Raw genomic sequence first — 22381 nt, forward strand, 5'->3', positions numbered from 1 at the left:
AAGTATCTGAAATGACATCTAGAAAGATTTCCTTCCAGAAGTGATGTTTTTTTAGCTTGACAACTTCTATAACATCCCTTTGATTCCCTGGTACATTGCAGAGTAATGCTTCATTTTCTGTCTCATCATTTTGAATGCATTATTCATCACAATAAATTTTTCACTAGGATATTAATGATTCATTGTAATAGCAGAGATCTTGATGAAATCATTCATGCTGCCCTGTTTCAAGTGAATCTTTTAAACAATAAAAATGTGCTGGGATGGAAGATGTTGCAGTGCTAGTTGCATGTAAGGCCAGAAAAATCTATTTATTGAATTTATCATCACTTGGTAAATTTGGATGTTAAATCTACAGTCTCTCTCACACTACATAAAACTCACAAACATTCTTGTCTTTAAGAAATACAGTGTAAATTTCATATCAGTTTCCTGTGCTTACTTGTTCACGTAGTCTTTTCTTGACATTTGGTGAAGCAGTATTCTACTCATTCTTCAGGAGCCTGGGGAAAAGAAGCAAGCAAAAGAAAACCCAAGCAGCTCATTCTTGCTTTAATTTTTAAATGCTGATTGTTCCTAGGATGAGATCATTTAAAGTGTTAGGAGAAGCAAGTACTGAGGAAGCCATAAACCTGCAGTCAACTTTTGCTTTAAGGATTTGGTAAATAGGAGTAAATAAAAATGTTTTCCTCCCTAATGTCTTTGGCCGTGCAATGTTACTGTTGCATTATTTAAGAGAGAGCATAGAAAATATTACAGGAGACATATGGTAATTAGAGGATCCAGCGGAGTTTTTGCACCAGTTAAAACATTTCTCTCACGTCCTTAAGAACAATTTCTATTTATAATGGGTTGTGGCCCTCTGTAATGCAGGCAGTAGTGTTGCATATGAATCATAGCTAGATATCAAAGGCCGAGTACAAATCTAAGGTCAAATATGTGTAATAGACATTGGCTATTGTCCTGAGCTTATGTTTTTGAGAATTCCTTATACAGTCAAATTCCAAATATGAGTACAAATTGGCATCTGACATAGAAATGCATATGAAGCAAAGGTGTGGAACTGAATTCTTCCATGTGGAAAAAATGACACCCATTGACATTGGTCAACACTTGCTGAGTGTTTCTGGAGACAAGAGTAGATGTGAGCCCAGTGAGGTGGTGAGTGGTGTGTTTCAGCAGTGATGACAGTGGCAGTGAGTCACCTCCACTGGTGCAGATTTTTATGAGTGCAACATGTAGTTTCCACAGAAATAAATAGAGGGCATTACTTTCAGAGCAACCTGAGTACATCCAGGAGTAGGTTATTCTGATCTTACAGAAATATTCATTATTGAATCCCATGTTGTCAAAGATAATGAATTTTAGTGTAATGAGGTCCTATTTACTAATAAAAATAAATGTTCTTCCAATATATTTTTACAAACGTGAATTTTCTTTTTCAGTCACAGACACTTATTTAATATTTTAAATATTATATTCCTATAGATCAGTTCTCTGGGTGCTTTTGAATTGTTTGACAGAGATATTAGTGATTTGATGTTAGTGATTTAAAATCCAGAGATGCTTACCCAATACTTCTCAAGTCATATGGTATTTGGGATTATTTTTTGGTCTAAGTATATTTCAGAAATACCAAAGACTGCTATTTAAAAAATAAATAAATAAAAAATACAGAGAAAAAAAGAACCAAAAAATACTCAGTATGTAAATATGTTTTCTTACTACATGACATGTAATCTAAAAAAGCAGCTCTGGAACCTGAAAGACACAATCCTACTAATTTTATTGTTAAGAATTAAATGATCATAATGCTCCAAGTGATGCCTCTGTATGAAAACATAGTATGAATGATAATGGATGCATACATTGTATCTGTTACCAGCTAATCAATACAAGACAAATTTTAAATGCTCTTTTTGCTTTTAATTTTCTTGATATATTTTTCAGGCTGTTTGGAACATAAGCTATCCAACAAAAAAAGTAAATCAAAGCTGTATGGTTTTTGTAATTTAAGAAACAAGTCATGAGTTGTAACTTCAGCAGTCTAATTTGCAACTTGCTTTAGTATTTAATTGTCACTTATTAAAAAAAAAAAACCACAATAGTATTGAAATATTTACAGAAACGTGAGGGTGTGCGTGGTGGGTGTTTTAATTTAATGTAAAGATGTATGGAATTCAAGCTGTGACATAAAGTGAATAAGATCTGAAGATTCCATTAAATCAGTTTCCTTTTCCGATTATGTATTTCTGCTAAATTTTCAAGCCTCTCATTTTTTTGAGGATCAACATATAAAAAGCAGATATTAAGCTGGGCAATCTCAGTGGAGATACTGCTATGAAAATAGAAATGTGATGTAAGAAGGTCAGATATGTGGTGTGCAATCCTGTTATTGACTTAGCGAGTGTTCTGTAAGCTGTTGAAGATTTATCAGTTTGCTAAGATGTATTTTCAGAATCCTAGTCTTTTCAGTACTTTTCCTTTGAAAAAGAAGTTCAACTGTGTGATGGCTTTATTTGTTTCCAAGTACTGTTAAAGTCTTCCAACTCTTAATAATCTTGATAATTTCTTAATAAATATTTATAGGGTAAGTGCTGAAGGCTGGAAGCAGATTATTTGTCCACCAAATATCATTCTAATTTTACAAAAAACCGTAAGCCCTTGAAAGGTTAATAAAGTGATACAAAGAGAATATTTAGACTTCTTTTGATGGAAGTTCTCATTTGCTGAATGATTCTTGTTTGAGGAGAGACACAGCCAATAATTGTCCAATATGAGCATGACCACAGCACCTCAAAGCTTGCTGCATTGCCTCGGCTAGATGACATTATGACACATTCCACTACTTTTCAAATATTTTCTCTGATGGACTTTAGAAGCATGTATTTTGGTTGTGTAAGTGGAACAGTTGCAAAGCAGATTTTAATCAGGCTGATATTTGGTCGAGAATCTGAAAACCTGAGATAACTGACAGCTTCCCAATTCTTTATTGTTTAAGCTAAGAACACATGAAAGTACAAATGCTTATTTCTAGCCCTTTAGACAAATGTGTGAAGTGTCAAGTTGGCTATGCAGCTATATTCAATGCTTGAAATTATGTTACTGTTACTTTGTACTCAGCATTTTTAATCTGTTGGGAAAATGAGTGCAACAAAAGAGTAGCAAGCCATCTGTTTTTTGGGTGCTGACTTGCAAGATCCTTGTCTTTTTGACATGTGACTTTTCCTATGAAAACTAAGGACAAATATTTGTCCTTTTACAACAGTGAATGCCGTAACTTGCTATCAAGAGAGTAATTGCACCATTCAATTCAGGGTGCTAGTTTCAATACTTTGGATTGAAAGGGGGAAACTGAGCAAGTTGAAAAGAATGAGAGGTTGAAGTTGTATGTGTTGTGCCTTTACGCTTGAAATTCAAATACTATGCTAATAAAATACCAGTTGTTTTTCATAGCTCTCTTAATAATGGCAGAAGTTGGGATAAACAAATACAGGCGTAATTTTAGTTTCTTAAGCAAAAGAATTTACTCTACGTTTACTCTATTATTTAAAAAAAATAAATTGCTAGATGGTAAAAAATAATTACATGTTTAAACTGTATGTATAAATGCTGAAGGTCAGAGTTTGGGCTACTTTTCCTGAGTTTTATGTAATTTTCTATGATAATTTCTGAAAGTTTGCTGTTTGTTTAAAAGTCTGTGTGTATAAATGGTGGACCCACAGTTGAAAGCAAACCACTTTTACACCTCCAATTTGTTTTTTCTTTTGGGAATCAACACTTATGCAATACCTGGTGGACAGGCCTAATGGTGTGGGAATTCACATGCAATATATAGTTTCATGTTCCCATTCTATCTAATATTTTTCATAATTAATGAGCTTAAGATGTGCTTTCTCTCTGTCTTTTTTTTGGTTGGCTTTTTGAAATACCCTATATGAGTTAAAAGGAGTTTTATGGTTCCCTGTGCTTCAGCACAAGGATTTTATGAAGTGGGGTTGTGTGGGTCTACTTCTTTGCTGCCTTTGCTTGCTCGTTGGGGAGTTGGGTGAGCTGGAAAGGACTGAAACAAATGTTTTGCTTGATTAAATGGGACAGCTTTTTGTGTCTCAGAGGAATACAATCTTGTAAATATAGTGAGTTCTTGGTAATACCTAACCAGTGCTTTTCAGATTTTACTCAGTCCTCTCTTAACTCCCAGCCAATTACAAAGAATACTTGAAGCTTCCAAAGAGCTTATTTGTACTCTTTTCTTGGCATGTTTACAGAGATGTCATCCATAAAAACATTGCCTTTCTGATAGAACTGGCTTTTTAAGCACCATTAAAATAAATATACAATTTGAATGTCACTGGCCTGATTTCAAGAGCCTGATAAATTTTTCTTTTAACAATCTTGTAGACTTTACTTCTGTCCCACATCTAAATGTCTTTTAATGGTAGCAGCGAGTTAGGAGTTTGAAATTTTCTTGGTACTTCTTTGTATTGATCACTTCTAGTTGCGCAGTTCAATATTTGTACCTTGTGATAAAACAATTATCAAGGGAAATGTGAATGAAAATCACTAGCAGCCATCATTCAAATGGCACTAGGTTACACAGCATGAATTGCTTAGGATAGTTCAGGAGACATTCAATCATCAAGGTGTGTACTGATCAGTAAAAAACACAGCAGGGACAAGTTGTTTCTGTGTACATGAGGAAAAGTGCCAAAGCTCTGTGATAATTCTCACACGATGATCAAAATAGTTAAAAAGAAAAATATAGAGCATAGGCTCTATAAAATGTTAATTTTTAATCCTTGTAATTATTTATAAACCAATTAATTATTTGAAAATTCTTCCTAAGAACATAAATACAGAAGGCTTTATTTGCGACTACTTATGCAGTGTGTTCTTCCTGTGCAAGAAGTGCCTGTTAAATTCACTGAAAATTCAGTTGAACTTCTTGCTTGCTTACTGGTTACAGTACCACATGTCACTGCAGCTATTTTTAGTTTGTTTGCCTTTAACTAGAGTAATTTAGAGAAACATGAATTCTATTTCAGATACTGGTGTTAAAGGAAAACTGAAAGTTTGTAAAAAAAAAAAAAAAAACAAAAACAAACAAACAAACAAAAAAACTGCAATGGAAAAGCATGTGAGCATCTTTGGGAACAATGTTACTTGTTGATTACATATTGTACCTCAGTTGAGGACAACCTTTTAAAGTTGCCATTACAGATTCGTTAATTTGAGAGAAAAGATGTAGACTGCATTTGATGGGACACTTAAAGAGATGCAGCATGGTGCAGGTAAATAATTCCTGCCATGAACTTACTTGATTTTTTTTTTTTTTTTTTTTTTTTTTTTTAAGTTATATGAAGCCTCATTAAATTAAACTGCATCTGTAAGGCTGAATTGAATAAATATGTCATTGCAAAATGATTTGCTTCTCATCCATCTCATGAAATACTAATGCTTTTATTGAAGGGTGATGATGACTATTGAGGTCACAGAGGAGAAATAAGAGTAACTGTGAGCTTAGAAAAACAACTTGGAAATTTTCAAATAACTAGGTAAAAGAATAAAACTGAAAGTAAAGCTGCTTATTTCTAGGGATGGAATTATGTTTGCTGATAATATATAATACTCTTCAGTCCTGTACTAATCTTTATGCAGCAGAAATTCTGTTTACATCTGCAGGATCATATGGACCATATTATATGAGCAAGTCATATGTTATTGTGGATTGGTTAGCACTATGTGGCGCTTAGCGTGATGATAGGGAGACTGCATTTTAAAACAGCCTTTTAGTTTCATGGTCATCATACTACGTTATGCTTGTAAATAATAATTCACTGAAAAGGTGCATAATTGAATGCATCCAGTATCCATGATTCATATGTGGGTTGGACTACAGTTACAAATATTTTAAAATAGCATTTCAAAAGCTTTGCTCGTAACACCTTTTTAATAAAGGATATGATTATCTAGTTTGCAAATCTGCCTTCCACGGAGTAAAATACAATTTACTCTGCAAATATTAGTACAGAAAATGAGTGTACACAGGAAGAATAAAGAATTCCAAAATTCTCTAAATTTAATTCTCTAATTCTTTAATTCTCTAATTTTAATCTAGTAATTACTTCATTAACATGGAAGCTTTAATAATTTAATGTGAGGATTATTTTACTTTTTTAGTTTTGCAGACTGTAAGGTGCTGCTACAGACAATGATGGAGTGTCAATAGAAACAGTTAATAGTTATTATTTTTTCTTCTAGCAGTTCTGAATCTTCTTTTGAAGTGCTAGGTTCAGATCCTCATTTATGTTAAGTAACATTTTTTATCAAGCTGTTTCCTCAATAAAGAAGATAGAAGAAGAGAATAAGATGACAAAGAATGCAGATGATTATCAATATGCTTATTTATATCTGTCGATTTTTTTCCATTTGGTCATCCTTTTCAGTATGAATTATCTTCTACTTGAAATTAATGATTAATATCATTACACTGCTGAAAATTTCCAGCTGGTTACAGGTTGCTTTGGTATTCATTAAAAGCATACATCAGTGCTTGGTTGTTCAATACACAGCACGATGTTTTAAAACTTTTGATAATTTAATGATGTATTTATAGTCTATCAGAGCAATTATAAAGCTAAGTACTTATTTACTTAATTAATCATTAATCTTGTCTGTGAATCTGACTTGTTCTGAGAAAAGTCTGTTATTGCAAACTGGTTGCTATAGATTCCTATTGCAGCCGTCATACTATGTGGTCACTTTCAGGACTGGAAACTAAATCCACATGATTTTTCTTGAAGGTATTTCCTCTATCAGAAATGTTAGACAGCCATATGCACCATAGCATGCCTTTATATTAAATAATCCATTGCCTGTGAGGTAACATGAAAAACAAGCTAAACAATCTGAAGACTGCCAAAGACTATAGATTTTATTTTATTTTATTTTTTAAATTTAAATTAAAAAAAAATAACTGGAAGAGGCTTTTCAGTACAGATGCCTTCAATCTCTGGTGATATATCAGCTGGAAAACTCACCTCCTATATCCATAGCTTTAAAAGCATCACCGTTAATATGGGCTGGATTGAGATGAGCAGATCTTTAACTCTCTGAGCTAAATACATTGTCAGTCCCACATGTGGTGTTTCTGTCCTAGCTATGCCTGTGCTACAGTTATTGTACACAGAATGCAGCCGTGCCTTGGGTCTTCCATAAAGCAGTTGTGGGTGAGGAACTGCCAGACAGGAGAAGTGTGATTCAAATGCTCACTGCAGTGTGTCAGTAGATGCATCAGCCCTCAGATCTCAGAAGAAATATGTCCACATCACTCCCTGAGGTGCCACGCTGTGTCTGGGCATGCACACAGTGAGCTGAGGCACTGTTCCTTGCCTGGGGAAAAAAGAACTGCCTCTAATATTTCGCTGTACTCTAAAAGGAAGGTACTTCTTTCACTTCATTAAAGCAAAATGATTTCATACGCTTTTCCTTTATTGCTCTCTGGCTGTTCAAAGTGTGCTTTACCTGCTAGGAGACTAGCTGTGAAATGTTCTCTGGGACTTCATTTCTCAGATTTAATGGTAAGGGGAGAAAAGGCTTGCGGCTTTGTTGAATGTGAAGGAGAATGGAATTGATGAAGGGGGGAGTGGCCTGGTTGTGATGGTTGATGCTGAGTGATGTGAAGGAGGATTTTTGCGTCTTCTAGCGGATATAAAATGTAGGGAAAGTTAGTAGTTAATGTTTTGATTGTTTATGGAATTGTATGTGAGATACATATTATGCTAGGAAAAAATCTTACTGTAAATGACAGCAATAACAGTTAGGAGCATTGCTACAATGAATTTAATATAAATGAAAACCAAGCGCATATAGAAAATACAGCCTTGGCTCATTTCTGAGAAGTGTGTTTTTAATCACTCTTGCTTGTCAATCAGTTCTCAGCAAAGAGAACTTGAGGTGAGCTGGGGCATTAGACTGTAAATTTCTGGGAGACTTTCTGTAATGGGGAATTGTACTCATGTTTATTGAGCAGAAATAGCACCTTGCAACCTGCAATCTTTGAATGCTCTCTTTCCCTCTTTGTAAAACATTGGGATTAAGATAGTTCTTATGAATCTAATGAGTTGCCTGTTGGCTTACTGCTAGTATTAAGAGGACTGTATTATGTATATAGTATTATGTATATGGTATTATGATATCTGAGTAACCACTAGAAAAAATTTAAAAAAAAAAAAAAAAAAAAAAAAAATGGTAACAAGAACACTTAAAAGTAAACTGGGACCTGATCCAGGCTTCTTCAAACTGCACAACTTGAATAAATGTGCATGCTTACAAGTTCATCAGTACAAAGCATCCAGTACCTGAAATTCTGTGATTCTGTGTAAAAGAAACTAAAAAAAATGCAAATGTTCAGTAAAAAAATATTCCTATACTAAAATATGCAACTAACATGGAATGAAAAGACAAAGCACATTGAAAGTTTCTGGAAGCAAGAAAATGTGGGTAGGAGTTGCATTTTTGTCTATTAACACATGGAAAGATAAGATCCTCACATACAGTCTAATTTTTTCCTTTGTTATCTTGTAACTTAGACATTCCTATTACAGGCCTGTTAGAATTTTAATAGCAATTTCACTGATTGTCTGGATGATTAGCTTTTGAGAAGCTTTTTTTTTCCTTTTTTTTTTTTCCAATCACATCAAATTTTTATTTTTACAAGACTCTTGTTTTAGCCCAGGTGCAATAGAATATGGAGAAGCATACAGTCCTGAAAGGCTGTGAAGGTAGTGGCTTAGCCTTGACATTCACTGACTTATGCTTTTGCTGCAGAAAATTCATTTTGACCTGGAAACCATGACAAGGATGAAATTATGTACTACTAGTAGCCTTACGACTCAATATTGTCTCCTTCACAATCCAATCCCTTTAGTGGCTGAGAAAAAATATGAGACCAAGAAAGGAAAGTTAAAATGAGGAAAATAATTAAGAAATTTCCAATGAATAATAACTAGCATTGTGAGGAAGATTTCTTCCAAGTTCAGCAAACATCTGAATTGAATCTGAATTGAAAGGGGTTGTGGATGTGCACAGTGATGTTCATTTACTAGTGGTTGAATTTTCAATGTTGTCATTGTTATTTTGTCCTTAATTTCTGCTGTTGTCTATGTTGTAATTTGCATTCAATACTGTCTGCCTTCTAAAAGCTTTCTAAAGATAGAAAGCTGGCTCTTATCTTTACTTCCATTATACAATAACAGTGCCTTACTGGTGCAATCATGGAAAAAGTTGTGTTGAAATGAATCTTGGAGAGGTCCTGCCCCCTGATTAGAGCAGGTAACCTTATAAGCTGAGGAATATAAATGATTAATTATTTGAGCTCTGAAGTTAGTTGCTTTTGGAACTTTCACAGATAAGTTTTGAATGCCACTAAGGGTTGAAATTTCGTTACTTTTGGTGGCTTTTGACAGTGTTTTCTACTCTCAGGATGATTTTTTTTCTTCACCTAATATCTAATTGTAATTTTCTTTGGTAAAACTTTACTCTGCTCCTTTTCCTTTCATGAGCATCTCCAAGAAGAGTCTGGCTCCATTTTCCCTATAAACACCCATAGACTGATCTGCAAGATTCCCATTTCCTCTCCTTTTATTCAAGCTTCCTCAATCTTTCCTCTTAGTATGGGTGCTCCATCTGTGACTGTCATGGTGGAACTCAGTGCAGCTTCCTGGTGTCTTGTATCAGGAGGACCCAAACAGTATTCAGCACCTCGGAGAGGAAGAATCGCTTCTACTCGCTTGCTGGCAAGTCTTAGCTGTTGCAGCCCAGTATGTGATGATGGCCTCAGACATGTAGCAGATCTCTTGAGTTTGCTGAAATTAAGAGAAATTAGGAGTTTTTGAAACTGGCGTTCAGCAGACCTATCACTAATATGATATTACATTTTTGCTCCATCTAGAATGTGCCACCTGACTTGTCCATCTGCACCTTTGTGCTTGAGCAGTCTCTGTCAGTACGAGCCCTGCAGGAAATGCTGGCTAACACAGAGGAGAAGGCAGAAGGGGTAAGTCTATTAAATCTTCGCTGTATTTTTCATCTTGTAAAATGCAACTTCTTTTTTGTGACTGACACAAGCTTCTAGTGTAATGTATTGCTTACATTTAAACTTCTTCCTTTGCTACAGAAATAGTCTGATTTTGTGAAGTTCTGAACATTTGCAGCTTGTGCTGGAGCTTGCCAGGATTGTAAATACCTAACCTTTTCAACGTGTTTCAGATCAGTCTAGAGTTACAGGAATGTTTTTATTCAGTATCCTACTTTATGAGAAATATGAAGATGGATCCCTTGTTTAGAACAGTTAAGATTTTTGATGAGTTCTAACTGTAGCAAGTTAGACTGTCAGATGGTTTTAAAATGACTTTTGGTATATGCTCAGGTTTACAGCTGAAAATGTAGTGTTAGTGAGTCTCAGTGGAAACTGACGTGATTTTGCACTCTGCGGAAAGAATAATGATAATTCTTTCTGACTAGCAAATAGCTGTTTACAAATAAATCATATTAGTATTACTTTTTGTTCTCTCTTGTATAATTCATTTGATTTACTATGATGTAGTTTAGTGTTCCTCATACATGCTGTAGTAGTAGTATGAATGCTATGCTCCAATCCAGATCCTTCAAACAGTAAGTGGGAAAGAGTGACATGGGAGTTTTGGCTGTAGGCACAAGAGTTAATCTCTTTCACACAAGAAAGCTGGCAGGAGAGAAGCTTGCCCCTGGTTGCTATGAATGCCTTGAGAAACAAACTTTAAACTAATATACAATAGTTAGTCCCATAAAATGCTACGCACTAAGACTGAAAAAAGTTATTTGGAAAAGGAAATCTATGAACATTATCTCATGGATGATCCAAAATGTGTACTGTCCTTGGGAATTTGTTCTCCAAAAAAAGATTGACTTCATCAACGGAAGAATGAGAAGCACATTTAAAGAAGAGGTGGTCCCAGAGTATGCAGATCTGTCTTTCTTTATACAGTTGGAAATGGCAGTTGTACTGAAAAGTAGTGATATGTGACTACTGGTCTTCTGAGACGCACACAGGAAAGATTAAGCAAAGTCTCTGCATGTGTTTGGTTATTACCTTTTTACAGAGTGGTTTACTGTACTCTCAACACCTATTAAATCCCAATACTAGCAAAAGGTACAGAGCTACAGCTATGCCAACTCAGATAGCTGATGTTCACTGAATAATGAATAGGTTTCTACAGCAGATTTTGTCTAGCTTTTGAACAAATACATTAGAAATCTGCCTGTGTGTCCCTTGCATACTGATGTATTGGTATTAGAGGAGAATAACCTCATAAAGCATGGCCTGTATACTGTCAAGGTCAAATAATTGTCAGTGCAGTTATTTATCTTTCTAGTAAGTCTCTGGAAGCCAGAAATAATGGTAATACTGGAATTACTGAATGTAAGTTTTCTGATAAATTAATAGAATTGACATTTGATGTGTGCTTTCTGTCAAAAATATATAAATATGAATTGATATTTTTCACAGGGTAGATACTTATGTAGGCAGATTCATACGTGATTTAGCATCTGATGACTGATATGGCTACTTTAAGTTTTGTGAGAAGTAATTTGTGCATATATCTGAAGTGCTGTATCTTTCTGGTGCAGTGTCGATTCTTATTTAGACCAACACTATTTTCTATCACTTAGGAGAAGAAAATATAGCAGCTCCTTGAAGAATTGTTACTGTAATCTGAATTCACTATGAGTTCAGTTTTCTAGTGAAGAGAATTATGCAAAGGGAGGTATTTTCAGTCCTCTGTTACTTTTCTTTACAATAGAAATCAGTCAGGCTGATGTGTTTGAAAATGATCTTTCTGCCTTTTTGGGGAGGGGGTAGTGTTTCCATGTTTATTACACATTATATGTGCTCTGTCCTAGAAGGTGCTACAATCTAGGTATTATTATTTTTTGTTATTTTGACTTAGCTTTTGAGGACAACTTTTCATTACTAGGAAAGTAGGTGAAATGTGAAAATGGAAATCCATAGGTTTTATAAAGCATTAAAGACTGGAAAATCTCCAGGCTATTTATTCTCAGCATGACTGCTAGATTTTAGTTAGTCCTCTTATGAGCCCAGTTATTTATTTATTTTTTTTTTTTGAAGCAAAATGGGTAGGAGAGGCTGGAGAGCAGCCCTTTGGGAAGAAATCTAGGGGCTGCGGCTGGTAGCAAGTTCAACATGAGCCAGCAGTATGCCCTGGCAGCCAAAAGTGCCAAATATACCCCCCTCCCAGTGCACCATACCTACCCTGCCACTGAATGAGGGAAGGAGTTGTTCTGCTTTGCTTTGCTCTGTGTGGCATCGCTTCCCACACTGAGTGCAGATTTGGGTGTCACAACATGAGGCATAAAACTGACAGAGAGAGTCTAAAATTCCAACCCACTTGCCATGGGTAGGGCTGCCACCCACCAGCTCAGGGTGCCCAAGGCTCCATCCAACCTGCTCTTAAATGCCTCCAGGGATGAGGCATCCACAGCTTCTTTGGATAAAATGTTCTAGTGCTTAACCGCCCTCTGAGTAAAGACTTTATTCTTAACATCTACCTTAAATTTTCCCCTTTTGGTTTAAAACCATCCACCCTTGTCCTATCACTATCTGTCCGTGTAAAAACATTCTCCTGTTCCTGCTTATAAGCTCCCTTCAAGTACTGGAAGGGCACAATGAAGCTAAACATTCCCAGCTTCATAAGAGTTGCTCCAGCCTTACAGCGCTGTGGCCGTTTTTCAGATAGAAATACCAAATTTTGCAAAATTCCTTCAAGCTACAAGTTTGTATTGTGACCAGTGCAGAACTTCAGAAGAAAAAGGTATCTGGACATATTTGACGTGGGATAAGAGCAGGTTTTTTCTTTGCCTCGGTTGCTTCAAGAAATGTTTTATAATTACTTGTCTAAAACTTTTTCAAATCATCCTCAAGCAAAGGTATTACATGACTGATAATCATTTTAAAAAATTTAGAGAGGTGCACAATTTAAAATGAAGGAAATGTAAGGTAGGTAGCCTTCATAAACGCTAATTGTAGTAATTCTTGATGAACTATTTTTCAAGTGTATTTTATTTTATAAACATCACTAGAAATGTTTTTCTTGAAGGGTAAATAAGGATTCAAAACACTGCTACTGTCTGTACTTGCCTAAGTGACTAGCTTGAACTTTCATTCTATTCAGTGTGTTTATTATTTGAAACAGATCAAGGAAGTTTTGGAAATTATCTGAGTAAATACAGGAAATTAGATTAGCTGGGTAATTAAAGGATATTTTTCTTTAAGTGAACAATCACAAATTTTTGCATATTTTATTTTGTCTAGAACAGAAACATGCCTTTTTTTGAAACCACTTAAAAACATAAAAGCTTTTGATTTGTAAAGCTATACTTGCTTTGGTGTTTTCTGAAATATATCCAACAGTTTTATGATATAAACAATATGCTATTCATTTGCCATGGTATATCTTTTACATTCCTGCATGATAGTTCTTGTAATTTAGGGCAGTGAAATGTGAAGTATCTGGGTTGTATGCTAAATGCCAACAGCTAGTGAATACACTTAATGTATCTGACGTATATAAATACACATGGTATGTGATTTAAGAGGTGTTATATTACACGTTTTCACTGAAGTGATAGGGAAGTCATGGTATATTTGGTCATTTACAGAAGCTCTAAGTCTTTCTGTCAGCTCTCTTTTCACTATGATCTACCAAAAGACCAACAGGTGCCAAGTCATCTTAATTTTCTTGTATTATCCAGACAAAGCAATAGCAGGAGCACAAAGAGCAGGAGAAATCCATCTGGATGAGAGCTTCATGAACTCCTACTTACTGCTCTGTGTTGTGTCCTGCCAGTGTGAAGCATGCACATGGTCTTTTCTTGCTTAGGCATATATAGAAGAGCATGAGAATGCTATGTTTTTTTTTTTGTTGTTGTTGTTTGTTTGTTTATATCTTTTTTCTTTCTTTTCAATTTTAGCAGCAAAATTCGTCTGCTAATGGGCAAGCTTCATACTAAATGAGCTGCTTACTAGTTCACAGATATTTTGGAATGTTGTACTTCTGTGTGGGAATGGTGTTTTAATGACTCTGTCAGCAGAGATGTCCCAAATTTGCTTACCTTATATTGAGCCAGATTTTTTTCTCTCTGGTGTTTCTATGCCCAACTGCATATCAAACAACAGCTTTTTGTAGATTGCTAGGAAGAGCATACTGCTGAAATAGGGATCTCTTTGCATGTCATTAGTAGCAAGAATGTGAATGTATAAGTAATTTCTATTTTGTGAGTGACACCATACACTATGTACAAGGGCTAGAGTGCAAGTAATGTCTCCTATAATGTTATGGCGGCCTGTGATGTCAGAGGCAGATGTTCGTGGTATTGCAGTAGAGGTTGAAACTTCCTACCAATATTCCGTTATATTTTGCTGCCACGTGACAGATGGCAGCAGAGAGGCAGTCTGACAAAATGACATCTGACATTCAAGCGTGAAGCAAAGGTGTGGAAATTCCCCCATGCAGAAAAAAATGGCACCCACTGACATTCACTAATACTTGCTGAACATTTGTGAAGACCAAAGAGCGGATGTGAGCTCACTGAGATGGTGGGTGGGGCATTTCAGCAGTGATGACAGCAGATTTTGTAAGGCTCTTGTTCATTACTGGTGAAAATACACTGCTGGTGGTGGTGACTATGTTGAGAAATAGTGTTTTGAAACTGAGAATTAGCCCTCTCAACTAGTGTTATTGTATTTGTATCTGTTGTAGTATCCACAGTAATAAATAAGAGGCGTTACTGTTGCAGTGACCCCTGTGTTAGAGTAAGCCAGGATTCTGTATAGATTTGTAGCATGTTTATATTGAGATGATTTTAAGCAGGATATTCCCCTGTATTTGTTTTTGACCTTTGTTACATACAAGAAGTTGACTATCATTTCTGATACCCATTCATTTTCTTTAATGGCAGTTTTGTTCATATTTATTCAAAATAAAGGGTAGTGTTAAATCATTTCTTACTTTCCTATGGATTGATCTTAGTTGCCATTCTGACTTCTGAATTCTTCTATGTGTTTTTGGTTCATTTCTTTTTGCATGTTTACCCTTAGTATTTGCATAGCAGCTGTACTTAGTAACTTTATGCTGTTGAGATTTCCTATGCTTTGCAGCTCTGTGCCAGACATTACCTGCTTGGTAATGAAGAGGTAAAGCACTGCCGGTGCTGGTGCTAATTCCTGAGGAATATTCCTACATGATTTGGGGAAGAGTATTAGAAAAGTGAATATATCTTATGTCACTTTTTCTGCCTGAGTGAAGAATTGTAAGTGCTTTTAATGAGTGTTACATGATGACTTTGTACCAGATGAATGTGCTGCAGTTTGACATTTTACTCTTTGCCTGATAGATTTCACTGCGGTGATTTTCATGGAGATTGTAGTACAGAAATGTAAGCGGACTTTTGTTTGCGGCTTTTGATTGGTCCAGAAAACTTGCTGATGATGATTACCAGTCCTGAAGTCAGAAGGGTGATGTACAGAGCAATCTTATTAGAACATTTGAACAGTGTTGCAATGGGTTTGAACAGTGTTGCAATGGGTTTGATGAACAGGAAGAAAATTGCAGCCAATTCAGTTCTGCCATGGAGGTAGAACGGGAAAGCTATATGGTTAGTCACTTGGGCAGTGGTATGAAGATGACCCAGCCTTTCCCAGGAACTGCAGTTTTACACAGCTTCAAGGTAGCTGAGGCACAGAAACTGAAGCAAGAATTGCTTTAGGTTCCAAGTGTGCCTAGGAAAGAAATTGAGAATATCTGTACTAAAAGCACCTAGGTGAAATCAAATGGTGTGCATGCATCTGCCAGTTTGATGTAGTGAGCTGCCACGAAGACTGCTGAGAAATATTGGCAGAGAGATTAGTAGGGGTAGCTCAAGGTGTGCAGTGAGTCTCTCAGTGTGGGTAAGAAAATAAGTGCATTTTCTGCTTCTCTGGTTTTTACCAGTCAGTTCCCTTAGGTATTATACCCTTGCCATCTGTAATCTCTAGCTAGTTAATATAAATGATTGCAGCATGCTGATGCCATTCAGTAAAGATTCCCTTTGAAGTCCAGGAGTAGGTGGGTTTCTTTTTTTTCATTTGTTTTGTTTTTAATACAAATTTTAAGCACAGAGAAATTGTAAATAGGGAGGTTAATTTTTTCTTATAGAACCAAGCGAGTTGTTGCAGCAGTATTCTACTGAATTGCATTTTGAGAGAATGAAAGATAAACTCTCTCAATTCCTCCTATTTTGTTGCTGTTTCAGAGTGCTGAAGATTATTTTGCTACACAATCCTATGTACAGCTTAAGTTAGTTTATTAAAGCTACTGAATAATTCTCTAAATAAGTCAACACAGTAGGTCAGTCTAGCTATGAAGTTACTGCCCAGCATGTGAATTCTAATTGATCATTTTATTATTCCTGGTTTTGTGTATTTGTACCTCAGGACTAACTTGTCCAGGTGCAGAGGTCTCAGATGTTTGCATTGCACTTGATGGAAGTTATACACAGAATGTGAAATAGTGTTAGGGTCAAGTCCCAGACATCTTAAACTCGACTCTCAGATTTGTGTAAATTTTCATTTTAATAAATCTGTGCTTTGGAGTCTTCAGTGTATTGATATATTTCATATATCAATATTATCGATATTGATATATTGTAGAAATTGAATGAATATTTGTGAGATTAGTATAATAGTAACGTACTAATGTATAGTAATTACTAATAGTAGTATAGTGTTACATGGGCTGGGAGTGTGGAAAATGTTAATGGTGTCTGCAGCGCTGTGTGACAAGAAAGTAGTCTGCTATCAGGCAACTCCATAGGACTTCAGAGCAACTGCATCTGGAAGATTACACAGGGGATTAATTTCTTCTCTTGAAATGTGTTCAGTGTGCTGATCCTCCAGGAGATATCATACCAATACCTTCTGTGGTGATTAGTAGATTTTCTTAATGTAGCTTTGTTTCTAACTCTCTCTGCAGAGTTCTACACCTCGGGGTACTTTTAGTGATAATGATACTGTACAGGCATCATTGGCTTACATATTGCTCAATTTTGAATGCGTATAGTCCTCTCCAAAGGGGGTTGTATTTGAATGTCAGCTGCATGTGAACCATCTGAAAGAATGGTGGAGCTAAGTCTGTGAGTCTGAATAGTACTGCACAGATAGAATTGTTCATGTTGGAAAGGACCTTTTAAAGGTCATTTAGTCCAACTCCCATGTAATGAATAGGGACAGCTACAGCTAGCATATGTTGCCCAGACCCCTGTCCAGCCTGACCTTGAATGTCTCCAAGAATAGGATATCCATCACCTCTCTGGGCAACCTGTTCTTGCACCTTGCCACCCTTATTGTATAAAACTTCTTCCTCATATCCAGTCTGAATCTCTAATCTTCTAATCTGAAGTGATTTCCTCTTGTTGTTTTCTGACAGGGTGAAGAGTCTGTTCCCTTCTTTCTTATAATCCCCTTTATAATCCTAAATATAGAATAGGAAGCGTCAAATTTTTGGAAGAAGTAGGGATCATGTCCATATCACTTGTGTGTATTGTCAGGTTTGGTGATAAACCTGTGTGGTTTCCTGGACAGTTACAACTGAACAGTTCTAGATAGGCTCTGTAGTAATGAGGATACACGTGTGTATGTCTGGAGCTCCCAGTGACAAAAAGAAGTTTGTATCCATGGTGGCTATGTCACTAGATGAATCTTTAACGTATCAGCTAAAGTGTCAGGTCCAGTGAAAGAGAATGTTAATTCACACCTAAACATTTTTTTATGAAAAAATGACATGATGCCCAGCCATTCCTTAATGACTAGGTAGTGTTGTTTTGCTGAAAAGATTTGTTTTCAGTTTTTGGCAGGTAGTAGTGCTGGTGAGCCATCAAATAGTTTTCTTTCAGTAGCAATGTTAAAGCTACTGTTACTGTTAAAGCTACCAAAAGGCTCCCAAGCAGGTGTGCCAGTGCCCTTTCTGAGCTCTGTCTACTTATTTGTCAATCAGTTTTCAAAGTGAAATTTAAATCTCTGCTTTTAGAAAGAACTATCAATATGATAAGTGAGAAGGGGCTTCATTCATTGTTTTTGTAAAGCATTTGATCTTCAGTAATAGTTTATTTATTATTTTTTAAAAAATTTTATTTTGAACCAGTTTCTGAGCTTTTAAGGGTTGTCCTCTCTTTTCCAAGCTCTTTCCCTTTTTCCATTTTTTGTTGATTGGATAATACACTGGCCTTTGGTCCATCATATAATTGTCTCGCCATGAATAAATATAGATAACTTTTTTCCTCTTCTATGTGATGGTAGTGCAAGTGCTCTCCTTACTATTCTTTATGGAAACAGATTATGAACTAGACAGAACGGAGAAACTTAAAGCTACCCCCACTGCTCTTTTTAGGCTTCTAGCAGTATGCTTGACTTCAGTTGGAGCTGAATGTTACCATCTCCTTCCAATCTAATTAAGTTAGGTTTTGAAGCCCTATGCAATTGTACTTGTACTTCTTGTATTTAATACTTTCTCCATGTGATACTTGTGGTGCTATGGAATATGTCTACAATTATGGCAGTACTTGCAGCTCCCTGTCCTGAAGCAGTCTTTTGTAGCTGCTAGTCCGTAGATAAACATACAGAGATCTCTTAGTGCTCTTGGAAGAAAATTGTTCCTAAAAATACTGCAGTGAGTCACAAAAGGTAAGTGTACATACAGGGCAGAAAGAGAGAAATGTGGTTTAAAAAAAAAAAAAAAGAGAAATGTGTTTAAATTCATGTAACTTGGTGCATGTGTTGATCATTTAGGAAAAAAGTTTTCAGTCAATTTGGTATTTATATTTCTAGTAAAATTTCATTTTTATTTGTTAGCTTAAAAGCAGTTTACTGTGAATAGCTCTGCTTCAGAACTACTTAAGCATTTGTCCAAACTGTAACTGTGTCAGCAGCTGATGCATACTTTTGTTGGGAAGAATTTCAGATGAGGTGAATATTATAGCCCTACATTCTTTATATAAAGTCTTGATATTGCAGTCTTTTGTACTGTTTGAACATAGAGAAACAAGAAATATAGGAAACACACTTGGAAACACACTTCCTTCAGTAAGGGCACCGGGAGATGAAGGCCTGCCTATTTAATCCATTCTCAGTCATAAGTATGCTGGCATGGACTGAGAGGAGAAAGAGTGCATATGGTAGATTACTAAAATATATCTTTTGAAATCCCAGTGATTACTACTACTATTTTTTCCCCTAGTGAAATCCTACTTTGCAAACATCCTGAGGATTTGGAGGCTACAAATACAGCCATTGTTTTGAGTAGCTGGGGAAGCACTTACTAAATTTTTTTTTTTCATAATTATTTGCAGTGTATTTAAACCAGTGTTGTATAGGTTTAACTGCTTCTCATGACAGGAACTTTCAGCCCAGCTACTTTTTAGTTTGAGCAGACTTTTTCCCTCTTCTATCAGTTTGATTTTGGTCTATTGGCTCAGTCCAGACTGTGAGCAAGATTGGGCTAATCATAGAATCAGAATAGTCTGGGTTGGAAGGGAATTTAAAGATCATCCAGTTCCAAACAGCTGCCATGGGAAAGATTGCTCAGGACTCCATCTTACCTGGCCTTAACCACCTTCAGATTCAGAGAGAAATAAGCATTTTCTAGTAAAAGGAGACTGGGAAAGTGGTGATTTAAGGGAGTAATATGGAGTCATGACGTTCACTCATCTCTAAATGAATACTTAAGCAAATTACTAGCTAAAAGTTTAATTTGTTTTGCAGCTTGATGTTAGCAACTTCTGTTGCCTCTATGCATACTTAATCAGGTTCTTAGTATAAGAAGTGTTGCATATTTAATTATTTGTTCTTTCCAATATAAATCTGATCCATGGATTTCAATGTATGATAATGAAAGACAATTTTCAGTTTCTTTTTCATTGGAATATTTTTTCTTATTTAAAGTTATTTTTATTTTGTTCCAAATTTCTTTTGATAAACATCATTTCCTTCATTTATACTGTAATTTTTGATTTGCTGAGTGCTTTCCATGTCTGCCGGATTGATAGTGTTCTTTTTTTTTTTTTCCCCTCATTATTGCTGACAGAAACCTGAACTTTAGAGCAGGGCTGAATGATCACTGTTCAGGCTGGTTACTGACACTAGTACTGTCTGACTTCTTTCCTTTATTAGTAATGCTCTGGAATGTCATTTTTTTGCTCTAGATGTCACAGCATGCCTGCCTTTCCACTTTTTTTTCTTTTCAAAAATGAAATTCCTGATCCAAAATAATTGTTAGGATACATGAGGGGAAAAAAGAAAAGATGAAAAATTGTTTCTAGACAACATGAGAAAATAACCATAGAACAAATACATTCATTAATTGTTAGTGAAATGTTTCAGTTATACTGTACTAAAACACTGTAATTAAATGCTACGAGTTTTTTAGATTTCTGCATTCATTAAATCCATGCCAGATCTTATTAACAGAACACAAACATTTGGTTGCATGCATTACGTGCCTGTTCTATCTAAACTGCATCTGCCTTAGAAAAAAAAAATTTACTTTGCAACCTCTAAGCCAGTACCTGACAGCTTCATTTTTCAGGAAAGTGTTGTCTGCAGATACCGATCAGTTACAGCAGAGTTCCAGGTGAATTGCATCTTGAGCTTATTAACTCCTATCTAATCATCCAGTCATGGCTGATTAATCATTTTTCCTGGTGCCTTATTTTAATAAAACCATTTTTCTATGCTACTGACCAGCAAACTGCTGTCTAGTGTTGTGTGGTGTAGTCTTTGCTGAAGGATCAGAATACAACCCTCTTCCACAGATGTGGACACTCTTGTATGAAGGAATCATCACATACAAGTGCTTTGCATCTGTAATTCTGTATTTCTGTTTAAGACACAGGGAAAATTTGTGTTTCCTCACAGAACTGAGTATGTTTCCTGTGCTGCAGAAATGGACTGGGTGCATTTTGGGAAGGGAGAGTAACTATGTCCGCTGGATTTTTGAGTAAGTCAGATAATCTCCAATTGTGGAGCTCTGACTTCATTAATTACTTAGTAAGCGCAAGATAACAACAGATAGCATAGCTGTTATTTTCTCAGCATGATATGGGGAGTAAGTCCATCTCTCATGAAGATGGAGAATGGTAAGCCTCCCTTTTTCTTAATAGGTATTGATAAACCAATTTCTCAATTGCTTCCCCCAAAAATGCTGAAAATCAGGAATTAAATGTGCTCTTGACAATTAAAACTCTCTGGTTCACAGAAAGCTTAGTTAATAAAGCATCTGTAATCTGAAAATAGTTTGAGATGGGCTCAAAATGTTTTAAAGTTTGCTAACGTGACTAGAAGTTTGAGTGTGCCTTCAGTAAGTTTAAGGTGACACCAAGTTGGCAGGAAGTGTCGATATGCCTGGAGGTCGGAAGGCCCTGCAGAGGGATTTGGGCGATCTGGATAGCTGTACTGAGGCCAATGGGATAAAGTTCAACAAGACCAAGTGCTGGGTCCTGCATTTTGGCTACAGCAATCCTATGCAATGTTACAGGCCTGAGGCATGTGTGGAAGAAATGGACCTGGAGGTACTTAATCAACGCTCAGCTGAACATGAGCCAGCAAGGCCAATGGCATCCTGGCTTATATCAGAAATAGAGCTGGAAGCAGAAGCAGGGGAGTGATCAGCCCTCTGAGTACTGTGTTCAGTTCTGAGCTCTCCACTAGAAGAAAGACATGGATGCCTCTGAGTGTGTCCAGAAAAGAACAGTGAAGCTGGTGAGGGGTTTGGAGCACAGGTCTTGTAAGGAGTAACTGAGAGAACTGGGATTATTTAGTCTGGAGATGGGAAGGCTCAGAAGATACCTTATAGTGCTCTACAACTCTGTGAAAGGAGGTTGTGGCGAGGTAGGGATCAGCCTCTTCTGTGTGACTAGTGAATGGCCTCAAGGACTAGAGGGAATGGCCTCAAGTTGCACCAAATGAGTTTCAGGTTGGACATTGGGAAAAATTTATTCTCTGAAACAGTGGTTTGGCAGTGGAATAGGCTACCCAGGGAGAGGTGGTGGAGGCAGAACTCTGAAGGTGTTCAAGAAATGTTTAGATGTTATACTGAGTGACATGGCTTAGTGGGGAATAGTGGTAGTAGGTGGGTGTTTGGGCTGCTCTTGGAGATCTTTTCCAACACTGATTATTCTGGTTCCCCATTTAGGAGGAATCAGAAGGGAATCAGAAGTTTTGGCTCTTTAATTTCCTAGCACTGAAAACCAGAATGCTTTCTTTTTTGATAAAATACAGATGTAGGAAGATAAT

The 22381-nt window shown here is 36.2% G+C and overlaps 1 protein-coding gene across 4 annotated transcripts in view; it reads left to right on the plus strand.

Moving 5' to 3' along the window:
- RYR2 (ryanodine receptor 2) overlaps window positions 1-22381 on the plus strand; it is a 337274-nt gene that overhangs the window by 92879 nt on the left and 222014 nt on the right. For all 4 annotated transcript variants that reach the window (XM_042888514.1, XM_042888524.1, XM_042888521.1 and 1 more), the window contains one exon: window positions 9953-10057. In XM_042888514.1, the coding sequence (XP_042744448.1) occupies window positions 9953-10057 (105 nt within the window). The remainder of the gene's footprint in view (window positions 1-9952; window positions 10058-22381) is intronic.

Source organism: Lagopus leucura, unplaced genomic scaffold (genome assembly GCF_019238085.1).
Source record: "Lagopus leucura isolate 7727_CA_CO unplaced genomic scaffold, USGS_WTPT01 Super-Scaffold_73, whole genome shotgun sequence".
Taxonomy (NCBI): domain Eukaryota; kingdom Metazoa; phylum Chordata; class Aves; order Galliformes; family Phasianidae; genus Lagopus; species Lagopus leucura.